The sequence below is a fragment of the Hyalella azteca genome, unplaced genomic scaffold (genome assembly GCF_000764305.2).
Source record: "Hyalella azteca isolate HAZT.00-mixed unplaced genomic scaffold, Hazt_2.0.2 contig16463, whole genome shotgun sequence".
Lineage (NCBI taxonomy): Eukaryota > Metazoa > Arthropoda > Malacostraca > Amphipoda > Hyalellidae > Hyalella > Hyalella azteca.
Window position 1 is genome coordinate 442,687 of NW_025946286.1, and position 18,055 is coordinate 460,741.

At 40.2% G+C, this 18,055-nt stretch overlaps 1 protein-coding gene across 1 annotated transcript; it reads right to left on the minus strand.

Annotated features, from left to right (window-relative positions):
• Positions 1-11,041: 11,041 nt before the first annotated feature.
• On the minus strand, positions 11,042-17,873 carry LOC108667238 (UDP-galactose/UDP-glucose transporter 7-like; the record flags this gene model as incomplete). Its single annotated transcript, XM_047884918.1, has 2 exons — positions 11,042-16,923; positions 17,682-17,873. Coding segments are annotated over 2 exons (380 nt in total), but the record flags the coding sequence as incomplete, so codon positions are not given.
• Between the last annotated feature and the right edge of the window lie 182 nt (positions 17,874-18,055).

Below are 18,055 nucleotides of genomic sequence, written 5' to 3' on the forward strand. Positions count from 1 at the left end.
TGTGTCCAATTCAAGTTGTGTCAGAATTAGCTTTTATGTGTCTAAATCCGTTTCTTAACTTAATCATCTATTAATTTATTTACCACTTGAAATCAGCAAGAGCAAGGTTAACTATCAACTTTGACACATTTTTCGATGATCTCACTGGGTGCTGGGTGGCATCATGGCATGTACTGTCTCTCTTTGGATCTCAACATTTTCCCGCCAGACGGCCCAAACCTAGTGTTTTGGCAATAGGGTAAACGCAGTACATTCCGACATCGTAGGTAATTCCGTCACCTCTCTAGTTTTTCCTTTATATTAAGCTTTGTTTTAGTTCCATGCGTTCGTTGATGGTTGAAATGGTGACGTCATACATTAGCGCGTCTAACTACTGCCAAAACACTAGGTCTTGGCCATCTAGCGGGAAAATATTGAGATCCAAAGAGAGACAATGCACGCTACCCAGTGAGATCATCAAAAAAAAGGCTTTTATATAAATATGGCAACATTTTGTGACGTTTCATCGTTGCTGGCGCGTAGTACGGTGTTTTGCAAGTCACATAAAGCAAACAGAACTGGAGTAACACATCCGGTTATTTTTTTTATAGTTTTTCATTTCTCGATGCATCCTTAATGTGTCGGAATATACCGCGTTTACCATGGTGCAATTCTATAGGTTATTCAAAAGAACCTGGTCTTATGTCATTTTGAACCGATCAATGCTTCTTTACGGACCGATCGTAAAACACACCTTCACCGGCAAAAGCTTTCACACTTCTGAAGAGAGGTGAGCTGAGCAGCTGACAGCTACACTGTCCGTGGGTGGGCCTTATTTGAATTTGAATGCATGCATCGATTTGAAATCCTAGGTACGCATAGTATACAAGTCATAGAGCCTAAATTTTTAATATAATAATAATATCGTATTCTATTTAGGTCCGGTCTCTTAAAGTGTTCCAGCAACATATTTTCCATTATTAATTATTTAAATGTATTAACTTGTGGCGCAGTAAGATATTAAATTGTTTGAATTTTAAACAAAGATTATGCTTCCACATCCAGATGCTAGCGTCAGCAGTGGCCATCAAAGGAACTATTTTATTGTTAGTATATATGTATACTATATAACTATAATAATAACAATATATTATTCTGCTTAGGCACAGTCTCTCAAAATGTTGCAGAAACACATTTTCCATTGCTAATTATTGACATTTATTTGTTTGTGGTACAGCAAAATATTGCTTTTTTTTTGTCTCCCACGTGTTCTTGTGTGTGATGTCACCGCTAGCCATATGTTTACATATGGCTAGCGTGAAGATGGGACCAGTTTGGCATTGAAATGGATGGTTATTTGTGAATAATATTTTTGATTGTGATATTATAACATATTTTTGATTGTGAAATAATTTTGATTGTGATATTGACACTTGACAGTAGTTTCAACATTTGAATATCGAAGTTCTAACATCATACTTGATACTTGATAAGTTCAGTGTAAAAGGCCTTGCGGCCTGTTCACCACACCTGGTTGGGGGGTTGCTTCTTGACTATTTGGCCTAGTTGGGTTGCTTCTTGACTATTTGGCCTAGTTGGGTTGCTTCTTGACTACTTGTCGCATGCGTGGCTAGCAGTTAGTCTAGAAATGCCAAAAGGGGAGCTAATGACAGCATTCGGGGTCGAACCGTTCTCTGCGTGTTGCCCAGTGCTTGTCGAGCCTGATCTTGACGGCGTTAATAGAGGGGGCAGTGACGACGCTGTCCGGCAGGCTGTTCCATATTGACACGACTCTGTAGGAGAAGTAGCCGGCTCTGATGTTCAGTCTGCAGCGGCCCTTGGTGAGTTTCAGGCTGTTCCCGCGGGTATCTCTGCCGTCGTGAAGGTGCAGCTGGGGGCGGTCAGCTTCGTAGGCGCCGTGGACGTACTTGAAAGCGTCTATCATGTCCCCCCTTAATCTTCTGTGCTCCAAGCTGGGTAGACCGAGCAAGGCGAGGCGTTCTGGGTACGGCTTGTCCTTGAGGCTTGCGATAAGCTTGGTTGCCCTCCTCTGAACGTCCTCCAGGTCGGAGCACAGAGTCTTGTGCCTTGGCTGCCAGACTGAGTGGCCATACTCGAGCATCGGTCGAACGAGGGATTTGTAGAGCTGGATGAAGATCTCAGGCGTGATGCAGTCGAAGGTTCGCCTTATAACACCCAGTACTCTGTTTGCCTTAGCTGTTGCTTGCGCTACTTGGCCTTTAAAGCTCAGGTCCCTGTCGATCACTACTCCTAGATCTCTTTCGGTGTCGCTTTCCTTCAGTGGGGTCACGTACTCTTCGCCTTGAGCATTGCAGCCTCTCATGGTGTACGGGATGGTGTCGCTGGCGTATCCAAGGCGAAGCAGATTGCACTTTTCGGGGTGGAAGTGCAGTTGCCAGTCCATAGAGCCCTTGTGGAGTCTGTCCAGGTCCTCCTGCAGGGTTTTTCTTGCCTCTGGGATGTCACTGCGGGCGAAGACCTTTGTATCATCTGCAAATAGCTCGATGTGGCTCTGGACATGGCGCGGTAGATCATTGATGTACATCACAAAGCAAATGGGCCCTAAACAGCTTCCCTGCGGAATACCGCTCCGTACATCTGCTGGACTTGACGACACACCGTTCACGATGACTCGCTGAGTACGGTTTGCCAAAAAATCTCTGACCCACTGGAGTACTCTCCCCTTGATGCCATGAGCCTCCACCTTCGCTACAAGTCGTTTGTGCGGCACACTGTCAAACGCTTTCATGTAGTCCATGTAGACCGCGTCGATGGATCCTCCTTCGTCTAGTGCCTCAGTCCAGATGTCTAGGGTCTCAAGGAGCTGGGTGACACAAGACCGCCCCTTGGTAAAGCCATGCTGCTTTCTGCTGATCAGGCTGTTCCGCTGCAGGTGGTCGACGATCTGCTCCTTGACGAGGGCCTCCATGCACTTGCATAAAATGCAGGTCAAACTGACAGGCCTGTAGTTGCTGGCTAGAAGGCGACTGCCCTTTTTGAAGATGGGGGTCACATTGGCGGTTCTCCAGTCTCCTGCTATGGTGCCAGACTCCAGGGACTTCCTAAAGATGATGGCAATGGGCTTGGCAAGAGGTTCAGCAAGTTCAGCAAGCAGACGGGGGCTGATGCCATCAGGGCCTGGGGCTTTGTCCTTCTTCAAGCTCGCCAACTGCTTTCTCACTGCCTCCTCTGTAATCTGGAAGTCTGACAGCTCCCTGTCGTATGTGTACTCAGGCATGTCAGGCAGGTCACCTCCTTTCTCCTCTGTGAAGACGCTTTGAAAAAAATTGTTCAAGAGGTCTGCCTTCTCTTTGTCTGAAGTGGTCTTTGTTCCATCCTCTTTTCTCAGGTCTGCAACGCCTGATCTTGTCTTTGTTTTGGCTTGAACGTACGACCAAAAAGACTTGGGGTGATTTTTTGCCTGGGCTGCAATGGTCGCCTCTAGTTTTTGCTTGGCAGCACGGCATGCTCTTGCTGCTTGGTTCCTGGCTTTGGCATACGCTCTGTAGTCCTCACCTGCTTGTGTCTGCAGCCAACGCCGGTACAACTTGTATTTTTTGCGGACAGAGGTCAAGGTTCCACAGTCAAGCCATTTCTTCTTCTGTACCCCCGAGTTTCGGACTTTCGGTACAAATCTCTCAATCATGTTTTCCAGGTGGGTCCTGAAAACAGTCCATGCCTCGTTTACATCCTTCTCTCCCAGCTCCTCATCCCAGATAACGTGGTCGAGGTCCTCCCCCATCCGGCTGTAGTCTGCTTTGAGAAAGTTTGGTCGCGCTGGCTTTTTCAGTTTCTAATAGTTGCAGGCGACGTTTATGAGGAGTGTGGTGTGGTCGCTTTTACCAAGTGCTGAGGCTGTGGTTATTTCGTTTACCAGGTCCTGCCGGTTTGTCAATACCAAGTTGTCTAGCGTTGGGCACTGGCCGTCTCTGAGCCTAGTTGGCCCTCTCTGGTGCTGGATAAGGTAGGTGTCCTTAAATACAGTGAGAAACTTGCTGGCAGGGTGGTTTGTGCTTGCTCTGCTTAATTCTCTATCCCAGTCTATTTCTGGAAAATTGAAGTCACCTAGTACAAGCAGGTGCTGGGGTTTAGCCTCTGTCACCATTCTCAGTAGTTGGTTCAGGTTCTGGTTGTTGTCTTCTGAGCTACTGGGGCTGCGGTAAACAAGGCCTATGGTCCAGGTTTCGCTATTGCTGAGTTTACAGTCGACAAACATGCACTCCTCAAAGTCAGTTTTCACGTCTTTGAATGAGGGGTTAAGCTCACTTTTGATGTGCAGGCAGATTCCTCTTCCTTTGCTTTCCAAATTGTGAAAACTTTCAAATCCTGGAAGGGCAATCTCACACTCTTGAACGTTGAAACGCTGGTTCTTTGGTTTCACCTCAACTATTCCAACCACAGATGGTTGGTGGATGTCTATGAGGGCATCTAGTTCATTGCGCTTGTTCATCAAGCTGTCTGCGTTTGTGTATAGACATACGACTGAGTCCAATGGTTTAAAAACATCAAACGCATTTACAGTTTTGTTCGTGCTAGTAGAAGAAGAAAAAGTGCTTGTATGGTTAAAACTATGTGCAGGTGAAGTTTCGTTGGCTTTGTTCGCTCCTAGTGTTGTGGTGGGTATTTGCCCACGTTGACCACCTTGCCGTTTTTTTTTTCACCCACTTGGCGATGTCGTCCCCCGCCGCTCTTGATTGTTGTTCTTGTTCTTTCATTTCCTTGAACAGTGCTTCTTCCTCTTTCCTCTCCGTAGGGGTCAAGTCTTTCCTAGCACTTATCTCCATGCATAACTTATCATCCCGGTGATCGCCTCCCCCACGAGCCTCATTTTTTATCTTGTGAATGGCTTGCATAACATCATCCCTTTCTGACTGGGTGGCGAAAGATAGGCGTAGAGGTCTAGGTCTCTCAGCCCTTTCTCTGAAGTTTCCAAGGCGCCTTATTTCACGCGGCTTCTGGGTGCTGCCCACTTCAGCCAGTATCCTCTCAGACTCCTTGATGTCGTCCCTCTTCCTTTTTTGTTCATCACTTTCTGTGGGTTCAGGTATACCAAAAACAATCAAATTCGTGCTTCTGCGTGCCCTATCTTCAGCTTCCAAGCTCTTCTCCTTGGTTTTGTCCTCGACAAGTTTCACAATCTCATCCATCTCAACTGCAGCTGCTGCAGCCTCTGTTCCTGATGTCAAACTTTTTACTTTCTCCTCCATGGCAGGGGTGAAATGGCCATCCTCAATACTGCCTACTTTGTTCTTTACTTTGACCAAAAAAAATCATGAATTACAAGGTAAAAGTGAAAGGACTGAGCAAAGCTAGAATCATGGCTGAGGCTTAACCAATGTCATTGTCATTTTTTACGTCATTGATATCATTGTGGAACCAACGTAAGTAACTAAGGAATTTCCCAGTTCAAATATTTATTGATTTATTACTATCAATTTCGAAACTCCACATATTTCTAAAGGGAGTTGTGATGAGACCATGGGGTCGAACTGTTGAGTTTAGACCATTACAACTTGCAAGAGGGGCCCAAGGGGCAAGGGCCAAGGGCATGGGGCCTTGCGAAGGGTTAAGACCGCCGCACGGCAATGGACCGATAAGCAGGATGGAATTCTAAAATTTACAGTTCATATATTATTTTCGCTACACCTAGACCAGTTTTTCTATACAACACTATTTGAGGCAAAAAAATAAACTTCTTATAGGCTTAAACACGTATAGGTAAAGGTATAAAAAGTTTCTATAAAGTAATCACTTAAATTGGAAATGTTGCGTGTCTGCAGGGCAGCTTGCACTCAACAATTGAAATTATAAAAAGTACTAGTTCGTTAAAGATTTGTCTCTTAATGTGACAGCAAAGAACTTTTCCATGATGCACACAATAAACACGCAATTCATGGGAGTGAGACTACATAGAACAACGAAAGTAAGCTCCCGGCATACAACTGACAGAAACGAATGACGATCACGGATGCGGCAGCACGAGGCATAACGTTCATATGCTCAATGCAAGAGAATGATTAATTATGATATTTTTGATAGAGGTTTGAAATATTTTCGGAAGCCTAAAACGTGAACAAATTATTTCGTTACTCTGATATGGTTGATTTCAAAATAAATATTTTAATGCGAATTCATGAGAAGCAATTAAAATATATTGAATGATGTACATTTATATCTATAGGTGGAAGTAAACAATTACGAATCAATTTATTATCCTTTAAATAAGAATCTTTGCAGTGAAACATCTTTATGATGTGTCTACCACAATATTTGTACAATAGTATGGGTATCAGTCAAGAACTGAATCGACACTTTTGCGGACTCGCCTGCAAACTCGCCTGTGGACTCAGCTCAACCGAAGGACTCATAACTCCTACAAATAATTGAAAAACATTCTTTTACATCAAAAACAATGAATTTTCGCTTACAGCTTCTATGATGATTGACGAATGACGAATTTGACAGTCTCACTCATATAGCTAAAATTTTTAAATTGAACAATTTTGTCATTATCGAAGACCTCATTGATTGCACTTTAGTTTTCGCAAGTGTATTCAAGAAAAGTTTCTGAAATAGTAGGAACATTTCCATTATCATTCTGAAATAGAAACGTCATTTCCGTTCTTACATACGGTATAAACAGGATTAATAAAATACCTATCAAATCCATCCATTTTCACTCAATTTGTGATGTATGAATGACAGTTTTACTTTCATTCCTATGATGCTCATTTTTACCGGTTGAAGCTGTAGAATTAAATTAAATTAAAAAATTAATTAAAATTAAATTTTACTAAATCAAATTTTATTATTTAATACACTAGATGGTACAAGCTGTAGAATTAAATTCTATTAGAAAAATGTTTAATTAAAAATCTGATTATATTTTTTATATTAAAAATTAATTTTTATTAAATTAATTTGTATTATTAATGCACTATATGGTACATGCTCTATGTTTTATATAATGAAATAGTTTCCAATGTTAAACAACAAAAATTTTCTAAAAGACACAAAACGTTCAAAAACGTGGGATGGCAGACAAAATCATTCAGAATTTGAAGTGAATTTATAAAGATAAATTCAACATAATAGGGCAAAAAATTCAAATCTGGAACGTATAAATAGGTTTTTATAATTTAAAAAAAACTTTCAATCATTTAAATCTCAGAATGGAACGTGAATCAAGTCTATTTATAGTGAAATCAAACTAGACACAACCAAAACATAAGTGTGTGACACCTCTTGTGAGAAGTAAACAGAAAACGCCATGTGAATGTAAGCAATGAAAGAGTGGAAGTTTATCTCATAATTTTGTGTGAAATCGAAAACTTTGTGGGTGTTGTCCAATCGTCAGAATTTTTTATGAAGCTGGATATGTTTTTTTTTATTTTAGAACGTATTCATTGCAAAAATGTGTCCGCAAGCCTCCAGATAAACGACTAGTTAACTTGATTAGTCGTTGGCAACACGGGATTGGATTTCAAACCACGCGCGATTTCGGAAGCACATTACGTAGTTTCCAATGAGCTCAGTTTATAAATTTTCATTGCAGTGGAAGGCAGTGTGGAATTCTGTATAGTTAATATATTCTCATGTGAATATATGAAAACGTATCGAAAAATCAACCCTACCACCGCGTTACACCACCTCACCTTCCACTGCAGTGAAATCATATAAACTGAGCTCATTGGAAACTGCCTGCCGCTCTTCCGAAATCAAACGTGGTTTGAAATCCAATCCCGTGTTGCCAACGCCGAATCAAGTTAACTAGTCGTTTATCTGTAGGCTAGCAGACACATTTTGCAATGAATACATTCTAAAATAAAAATAAAACACATCCAGAATCTTAAAAATCTCACGATTGGACAATACCAACAAACTTTTCGATATCACACCAAAGTATGAGATCTGTCTCTTATACACATCTAGANTCTTATACACATCTAGATGTGTATAAGAGACAGCCTTTAAGAAGTTCATTTTTTGCCTCAAATAACAATGTTGGATAGAAAAAGTGGTCTTGGTGGATCGAAATAATATATGAACCTTCAAAATTAGAATTCCATCCTGGTGGAAGGTGGTGTAACACGGTGGTAGGGTTGGTATTTCAATACGTTTTCTTAAATTGACATGAGAATATATTACCTATATAGAATTCCACACTGCGGCAATAAGTACTCACAATAATTCCCTGCCACCATGGTGTTTACCCTAGTTTGGTGCGCAAAGATATGACGTCACTATTTCAACAATCAACAAATGCGTGGAACTAAGACAAAGCTTAATATAAAAGAAAAACTAGAGAGGTGTCGGAATTACCCACGATGTTGGAATATACCGCGTTTACCCTACTGAGTCGGGGAGCCCCAGGCCACTGAGGCCAGCTGGGCTGCTGGGGGCTAAGCCCCCAGCAGCCCGGGGCTTAACTACTTAAGCTGCCTAAAGGCTAAAGTTAGTTAAGTAAAGATTATGTCATTTGTCAAGACAGTCAAGTACAATTTTAGGTTTGTAAACATACTGTTCAATTTTAATTACTAATTTGATTAAATTTTTAAACCATCACTAGGTATATTGTAAACTTGAATTTGAATTCAATTCTCCCAAAACAAAATTATTTGTTAATGCAAGTTGCAATCAAGCCAGTTAATCTACCTTGGTAAGTTGGTAACCTTCATAAGCCAACCCTACTTAGTCTTAGGCTACCCTACCAGATGAAATATCAAATACTCCATTACTTGAATAAGTTCTGAGTTCTGGCAGTGATCGGGGACGCACGTAGTGTTTGCGGGTCCCAACTTTCTCACTTCTTACTATGCCGGTTTGACAAGGCACGAAATGGAAAAGAATCGGCGACAGGCCACATCAGGCCTACACTTCAGAGCCGACATCACTATGTTATGTTATGTTATGTTAAGTTGAATAACAATACTATAACACAAAATTGAGACACAAAAATTCAGTGGAATCCTGAATTGCAGTTGCAATCTTAAGGCAAACAAGAGATGATGTTAAGATCCTTCGATTGTCGTGGAGAATTAGATAGGTACCTCCAGGCTCCTGAATTTGAAGAGCGGCAGGAATCTAAAAAAACACCACTACCTATTCGTACTTGATGTAAAGCCGTTAAGGTAAATCATTGATTAATGCCAGAATTTGAGTAGAACGATGTGTAATGTCATTATTTACTGCTTCTCTAATATGAATGACAACCCTTCGTAATTAAATTAACTGAGGCATCTGCTCATAGTATCTGAACAAATCATAGCTACCTACCCATGCCATGCCAGATTGCCAGCTTTTGGTTGTAGATGCTCAACGCTTATACTTCCGCAGTGGCATAATACGCCAAATTTGGATTGATTAAAAGGGGAAATGTTTTCGCATGATTAAATATAAATCACGATTCAAACCATTAACACTCTCTTACTTTGTTGAAGACTGCGCTGGCCTTGTCTGCGTCTTTTTTTTCCTCAGTGAATAAATAAATAACTGCCGACTATTCTCAGATAAATATCAAAACCTACGTGAATTAAAAAGTGTTTAACGGCCAAATAATGCTCTAATTTTTTGTATGATATGGAAAGTAGTTATACATTCTTTATCATTATAAATTATCAGCCCTCTGGCATTGATTAATACCAAAACGACCAAATACAAATGCTAAAAAACTTATTTGATGTAATAAGCAAATCCGCGCTTCAGGGTGGCCGAATAGTAAAAGTTCTGAGCACAAAATTGTGAGCAGCAAGTTGTTCACTCAAAACCAGCAGCCAATTGTGAAAACTTTTAGTCCAAATCGCCAGTCGGCAAGGTGGCTGGGCGGTTTAGCACAGGAGTTTTGGAACAGCGAGTTGCGGGTTCGATAACCGCATCAAGCTTTGAGAATTCAGTGATGTTCAGAATCGGCGACAGGCCATATCATGGTAAAATTATTGTCCTGATTACTTCATCTTCCACGTTGAGGCTGCTGTAATTACTATAGTATTATCAGTGATTTTTATCACGACCACCCCTCAGGGGGGGGCTTCTGACGCGTGTCTGTGCGTGTCAGAAGTCCTATGGGATTTCGCGCTCCTAGGGGGATTGTTCCTGAGCGCCCCACCGCTGAGCTCGCGGTATCTGACTGTGTGTCTCAGTCGTGGGGTTAAGTTATTATGTCGGTAGGATTCCTTACATTTCCCTTCTCTGTCTCTCTCGTGCGGGTGGCCGACGTCCCGTGTAAGCGACCTCTTGTTCGAGTGTCTTTGTTTATGTTGCTTTTCACCTGTCCCACCTTGTCACTTCGTCTCTTTGAGATGCTAACGCTGCTTCCCTTGAGCCAGCTTCAGCGGGCTGGACAACTGAGACCTTCCACCCCTTTTGGGTGATGACCCATTTTTGATTTGAGAAACTTTCGATAATTGAGACCTTCCACCTCTTTGGTGATGTTCAACATGACTTTCGGTGCGAGATAGCTAAATAGCTGAAGCGCTAGTAAACACGTGGCCACTAAACTAACTCACGACCATTTCCGTAAGAAACAGAACATTTCCGAAAGGCTCAGTAATACTACATGATCACACATTCATTTTTTGTACACATTTCACAGGGTTGTAGACCCGGATTTTTCAGAGATTTACCACTATTATTCATGGACTTTAAGCATATTATAAATAAATAATTCTCCCTCATGAGTCCATTTCTCATATCTCTCACTTATTCGAGCTAGGTTTCGTGGCGCCTAATCTGTCAGAATAACTAACCATTATCAATGCAAGCATTGGTGAAAAATTGTTATATTTAACTCTACAACGTGTAAAATCCTAATCATATATGTTCAAACCCAAGCAGATATCACACGTTTTGGTCATTAAATTTTGCTAAAATTAATTAAAATTGTGATGGCGCAATGAGCTATGAAAGTTGAACGGACTCATTACAAAACAATTGTTATCCTTTTTTCGTTTTCAATTAATCACAGAGACCCGTCGAAAGTTTATTCCCTAATAGAGTACAACTTTTCACTACCCATTATTGCAGGAGGAAATCAAACTCAGTCTCATTCAAACTTTCTATAAAATGAATGAGCATCACAATAGAGTAACCGTGAACATCACGGTTATATAAGGATTCTTCTTATAAATTTATACTAGGGAAAATTTTCTACTCCCGGCAAGAACCATTAGACATCATCTCCTTATTACTTACTAATAGAATTCAAAGGAAGCCAGAATAAGGCTGTTCTCTATAGGAAAGTATGCATAATTCGATTTATAATTTATTATATTATAATAATAATTTCTCTTTGAGTTAGACCCTTCTAACAGCAAAAAAATTTAAAACTAAAAATGGATTTGAATTACAAGTAAACATGCAATAATCATAACAATATTAATTAACAATAATAAAATTTCCAATCACACATTCTAACCTCATAAAATTGAACAAAATACTCCTCATGAAACGCAGAAGTGGATGATCTGCCTACATTGTAAATGCAAATGATATAAAATATAAATAATAAAATCCATTATTTCTTGGAAAATATTCAACATAAACATTCCGTAATCAAAGTTTTATCCCATTAAAATGCGGAGAAAATTATTCAAATGAAGAAGCATTGTTTATTCAATGTTATTGGTTGTGGCCACCACAGCTGCTGACCACAAGTGCGAGGACCTAATGCTATTGTTATGGAGTGCTGAGACGATGGGCGAAGATTCAAACTAAGCAAAAGGCGACAATTGTTAGCACGGCCTCAAAAAGTTTTTAAAGCGCACATATTATACATAGCCCACAAGGCTACATCATTGAAAATAGTGGATTTCTCTTCATGCTAAGATTCCTAGTGTCACAGCTGAACATAAACGAGCTATACCAAACGATGTTCTTTCCACCATTGGGGTATAAATAACCAAGTTAATTTATATTAATAACAATATTATTGTTGTATAAATAACCAAGTTTGATTCTGAACCACCTAATGTGCTCCCAGTATGCACTCGCGCGCGTGAAAATCTAAACTGTGAAACTATTGAAAACTTGCATTCGAGTTCAAATTGAAGAATGATCAACAAAAAAACGTTATCAAGAGAAATAAGAATTCGAAGCAAAACGTTAAGTATTATTCCATTCAGTGAGAAAACTTCGCCAGATGAAGACATGACAGTTTTTGAAGCAACAGATGGTCCGACAACAACGCTTTTCGGACTACAAACAGCTATACATGAAAGAATACTTACATGTGTACAAACATTCATAATACGATCCAACTTGATAAACAATAGATAATTATTATCAGAAACGTACGCAAGATTAGTCTAATAAGGGACAACAGAAATTGACGGTAAATCAGATCATTGCATTGCACTCGGTCATGAGGTGGCGTCGAAGTTTGCTTATATCAGGACGAACACTGACACACGCTGTAGATCAGGGCCTAAACTTTCAAAAAAGTTGAGAGATCGTAAGTTCATCAGCCAATCATTCAAGCAAATGCTGTCAAGCATTGACGGCCCGATCATAGACAAGAAAATAGAGCGTAAGTACTAACGTTTAAAGAATTTTGAGAGTGTGGCCCCTGGGCTGTGCAATGTACACGGGTTGCTTGTAAATGGTCTTAAGGTACAGCATTAGTGGCTGTACAGTGTACGCTGCCTACCTGTAGTTACAGCATCAGATGTTGTACGTATACTGCTAACTAATGGTCATGGATGTCCTATTAGAATGCATAGAAATCGAGCATATAGAAAATGATCTAGGAACTAGACGATAAAAAAATAACAGAAAGTAACACCCTTTGGCTGCAAAACTTGTTAAATAAAGTTACTATGCCGGCGGTTATTACGCAAAAAAGACTTGCCAACAATGAGCTTGATTCAAAGCCACAATATCGCACACAAGAAAGCAGCCCAACACCGTAGTTCGCGAAAATATCAAACAATTTAGTTTGAAATCTTTGATTTGATGAAACTTGTCATCAACGGAAACTCGATTTAATGAAGCCTAAGCTAACAAATCATGCCTCACGTCTTATTGGCCGCTGATGCCAAGTCACTGCACCGAATTTAACTAAAAAAAAAAACAAGGACCATACAAATTATCGCTCCATACTAATACTTCAAATAGGAACTTCAAATTTTCATATTAGGTTTGGATATTCAAACAGAAAGAAGCAAAATTCATTTGTCGCTCGCTTCGCACTGGTCACTTTATGATCACCACGTCTTGCAAAGCTCGCTATTCGAGCGGCTTATACAAACTTTGACTTACGATGTGGGAGCATTCACCTAGTCGAAGTATGAGCCGCATAATAGGGATAAGACAGTTAACACATATATTTGTTGGTAATGGCTATGCTATTGCTTCCTATTGATAACTATGGTTTTGTATAGAATAAAGCCACCGATACTTGTGCCCAGAAGGTTTGGTTTGATTAACGGGATAAGATGATGGCTTGCAGAGCGTGGCCTTGGGTTTAGACGTCAGAAATTCATCATAAGATCCCCGTACGAGTAAACATCAAGAAATATAATTCTCCTAGAAATCATAAAATAATTTTAAGTAGCATAAGCAGTGGCATGTCTGTTACATCGTTGACACAAAGAAGGTAGAGAAGATGCGAAATGATCGAAAATGAACGAATCTGTAAATGGTCATAAGAAAAACAAAAAAATTCTTTGATAAAAAGCAACAAAAGCAGAACTGAATTTCAAGTTCAGCGTCTAACGCAGCCTTATATTTGAAAAGATTAACTCAAGATTAAATTTAAAGCGAGTTTTAAAATTGCACTCCAAGAAGGCAAAGATTTTTAATAAACGTTGTAGCAGATTTCGTAAGCTTGAAATACATTCTTTATATTTTTACAAATAAAAATTATTAACAAATGAGGCAAAAACAGGAATAGAAGAGAATAAACTTGTAAAATGGCCTGATTATTGCAATATCGCTAGATTATTCAACTTGATTGCTTTTTATTTGATCAAAGTGTTGCACGGCGACGAAGATTGAGTTCAGAGCTAATACACTGACTATAAGAACTAAAGAGAAATAAGTGAATAACCGAAAACCGAAATGAAATACACGAGGGCATACTTGTGATCAATCATACCGTTTCATACGGTTCATTCTTCGCAAGCTAATAAAATAACTTCACACTACATGAAAATTGCAGGACTTGAGATGAAGTGACGGTTAAGATTGCCCAACCACAGATCGCAAACAAATAACAACGTAGAGAATAATTAAGTTAAGACACTTAGTTAACTTAATAAATTAGTAATGAGTTAAAACAGTTAAGAAGAAATTTTATAAAAAACATAATTGGAAATAAATATCAAAAACTTAAAATCTAATAACAGGGAAGCGCAGTAACTTTCATGAAATTCAATCATTTGAACTCCTGAATAAAATTTGAATAAGATTAACAATTCTTAATTGTTAAGGAAGCCATAGGCTATAGGAAGCATTGCACTGAATTGGCCAGACTCATCGTCCTACGTTGGTCAAGACCAGGGGTCACCAAACTACGGCCCGCGGGCCGAATCCGGCCCGCGACGTTAGTTCATCAGGCCCGTCGACGGTACTTTAATTTGTCTAATAAAACGGTTGGAGCACGAGATGTTGTGATACAATTTAAATTTTATGTTTATAATACTAGGAAATCTTCGCGCGTGAGGAGACCTCCTGAAGTTCATAGAAGTGCAGAAAACTGCAAGACTATGTATAACCTTCCGTGGAATCAGCTTCGAAGTGTTACAGTTGATGGAGGTCAAAACATGGCTGGAATGAGGAAGGGTCTGGTGGGGCTGCTGGGGCAGATCAGGACTCAGTTAGATCTTCAAATTCCAGGTGCTCTGTTCATACACTGCATCATACATCAGCAAGCACTCTGTGGGAAAGATTTAGATATTTCTTGTGTACTGAAACCAGTCGTTTCTGCTGTGAACTTGATTCGGGGACTTGCACAGTTGCACTCAATCACCGTCAGTTCCAGGCTTTTCTTGAAGAAATTGATTCTGATTTCTGTGACTTGCCTTATTAAGCAGCAGTGAGATGGCTCAGCTGTGGTAAAGTCCCGTTTCGTTTTTACAAGCTCCGAAACGAAATAGATGTTTTTCTCACTGAAAAAGATAAGAGCGGATTCACAGCTGTCAGATCCTATCTGTCTGTTAAAATTGTCTTTTTTGGTCGACATCACATCCCACATGAATGAACTGAACTTGAAACTTCAGGGAAAGGATAACCTCGTCTGTGATCTCTACAGAATCATCAAAGGATTTCGAAGAAAGCTGTCATTGTTTGAAGCACAACTGGAAGGAAATAACTTCTCTCATTTTCACTGTTTCGGAGAGTTTTGCCCTTCAATCGCTGAAGGTGTCAACCTCGATTTTCCAAAAAAATATTGTTCGTGACTTGAAGAAGCATTTTTTAAAGAGATTTTCATTTCTCGACAGAACTGATAGTGATATTCTTCTGTTCCAAAATCCGTTTGATTGTAACCTTGATGATGTGCCAGTTGAACACTTGAACTACAGTTGGAGCTCAGTGATTTGCAAGCAAATGACTTGTTGAAAAAGAATCTCAGAGAAGGAAAACTTGTCGAATTTTAACGCTGCTTACCTGATCCTGAGTTTCCGAAATTGAAGAAATTTGCCGCTTGTATGGTATCAGTGTTTAAAACAACTTATGTCTGTGAGCAAACATTTTCCAAAATGAAGTATGTGAAGTCAACACTTCGAACGAGATTGACTGATGAACATTTGAAAGCAATTCTCTTGATTGGATGCAGCAATTCCAAATCAAACATTGATATCTTGAAAGCCAAACGTCAGTTTCACAAATCTCACTGACCTTTGCTGTTTAGTTTGTGAGATTCGGATATGTGCACACTATGTCTGATGTAACTATCTTTTTGCTTACGTTGCCTTCTTTGAAAACTTTTTAGTAAATAAAGTGTCGGTTGTCTTTGTTTTTTGATTAACGTGGAATGCTAAAATTAGTTTTTCGTCTTTCTTTCCAGAGCTTTCGTTCTGGCTTGCAAGTATTGAACAGAATGACTATGCGGCCCGCGCTCGTCATACATTCAGTTATCCGGCCCACTGTGAAAAAAGTTTGGTGACCCCTGGTCAAGACGATGCAGTCGCACCCATATCGTCATGATATCGTACCGATATCGTCATGCAGCCGTACCTGCATCGTCCTGCGTGGGTGCAGGACGATGAAGGACCATTGCCACCGGTATCTCTAACCTCACACAATGAAGGTTCAGTTAATAAAATAAGTTCCGTGCAGGTTCAATGCTGGAACTCGGCTGAAGCAGCACAGTTCAAAGCCTGGTGCAGTGAGCAGAAGCTCGTGCAAGTCCTAAAAAAATACAGGGGCGAGGTTGCTACAGTTAAAGAGTTTTGAAGCTCATTGGAGATGACAACATGTCTGAGACAGTCACCAGTGACTACGGCGGTGTCTTCTGAGACTAGTTGCCAGGATTACTTCAAATTCATGAACTACATTTCCCTCATTAAGTACATCATGAAATTTGAAAAGCTAACGATCGGACGAAAAGCAAGCATACTCGAAACTCACTCTTTTCTCCACGCAAATTTCAGACGAAAATCGCCGTATCAAGCTAAAATTTAAAAAAGCTTATCACAGTTATTAGAAAGTTTTCTACAGAACATTTCCTTACCGCTAAGATAATCTCGGACTTGAAGTAGGCACGAAATGTAATACTGTGTCCTAGAGAGGCCAGCTCTCAGGATATCCTCACATCCATGAGCTCGTGAGGTGCTGTTCGAGCGCCGTGGCTGTGAGGGGACAAGACATGGTTCAAGTTCTGGTCTTTGAGGACCTCGTACTTTGGCAAGACTTGCGTGGACTTGAGCTTCTCTCGGTACTTGACGTAAGCGTATAGGAACCCGCCCGCGGTGTTCATTACAATGCCTGGAAAACAAGAGACGTACAGTGTCTTGTCAGGCTCCGCTCTACGTTATATAAATAGATGCTATAGAATAGAAGTGTCGGCCCACTGAAGAAATAGGCACATGGCCTGTTGCCGATTCTTGTACTTTTCGTGACTTGATTCACAAGGGATCCGGCCTTTGGAACCCGATCTTTCCATAACTGACAATTAATTGAGATAGCTGCTGGCCTTATGCTATGGATTGCTACTGCCTAAATCTATTCCAAATGACTACGCAAGGATGAAGAACAACTTTGTAAAAAACAGAGTCTTTTAATGTATCTCAAGGACGGGAAAGATTGCATGAAGATTATGTCGTTCTAATCACACATATTGAAGATGCCTATAGGACATTTGGTCTCATAAATAGTGATAGCCATTTGCATTTATAAAACAATTTCATAACTGGAGACGAGAAATGAATAATGAACAAGAGTAAAGAATTTAGGAATGTTGGGGTACTGAAGTATATAATACTTCAATGAAAGATATTAGAGTGTTGAATGATGATAAATACGCTGAAGGAACACACTCATAAAAAGTAAGACTTGGTCCAAATAGCGATGCACATCTTGCCCTGCCAATGTGTGGGCCATCCAGATCATTTTTGCCGGCAAAAAGACGCATCAGTGCGACATGCAGAAAGTGTGACACTATTTGGACAATATAACCCATTCATTTATGGGGTCATACCCATTTTAGGTAAAGCATCAGTGATAAAAATAATAAGCGCACTCACCGGTGACGTTGAGCGGGTGGTAACGCACCCCACCGAAGGCGAAGAAACCCCCCAGGGTCTGCACGACATTCTTGGCGACGCCCACGAGGGACGTGGTGAGGGCCGAGGTCACGGCGGTGCACAGAAAGAGGGCGTAGTTGAAGAGGGAGCCAACCACTACGATCAGCACCAGCGCCAACAGGAACCCTGAGTCTGCTCACACACATATCTTATACATTATAAGATATGTGTGTGTATATATATTTAGTATAGGTTGGCAGAATTTCTTCTTTCAAGCAGGTTTCATTGAAGACCAGAGAATTTGTTTTATTCGCAATTTTCTTATTAGTTTTTTCAATATATCGAACAATATTTTTAGTTTGAACTGGCAAATC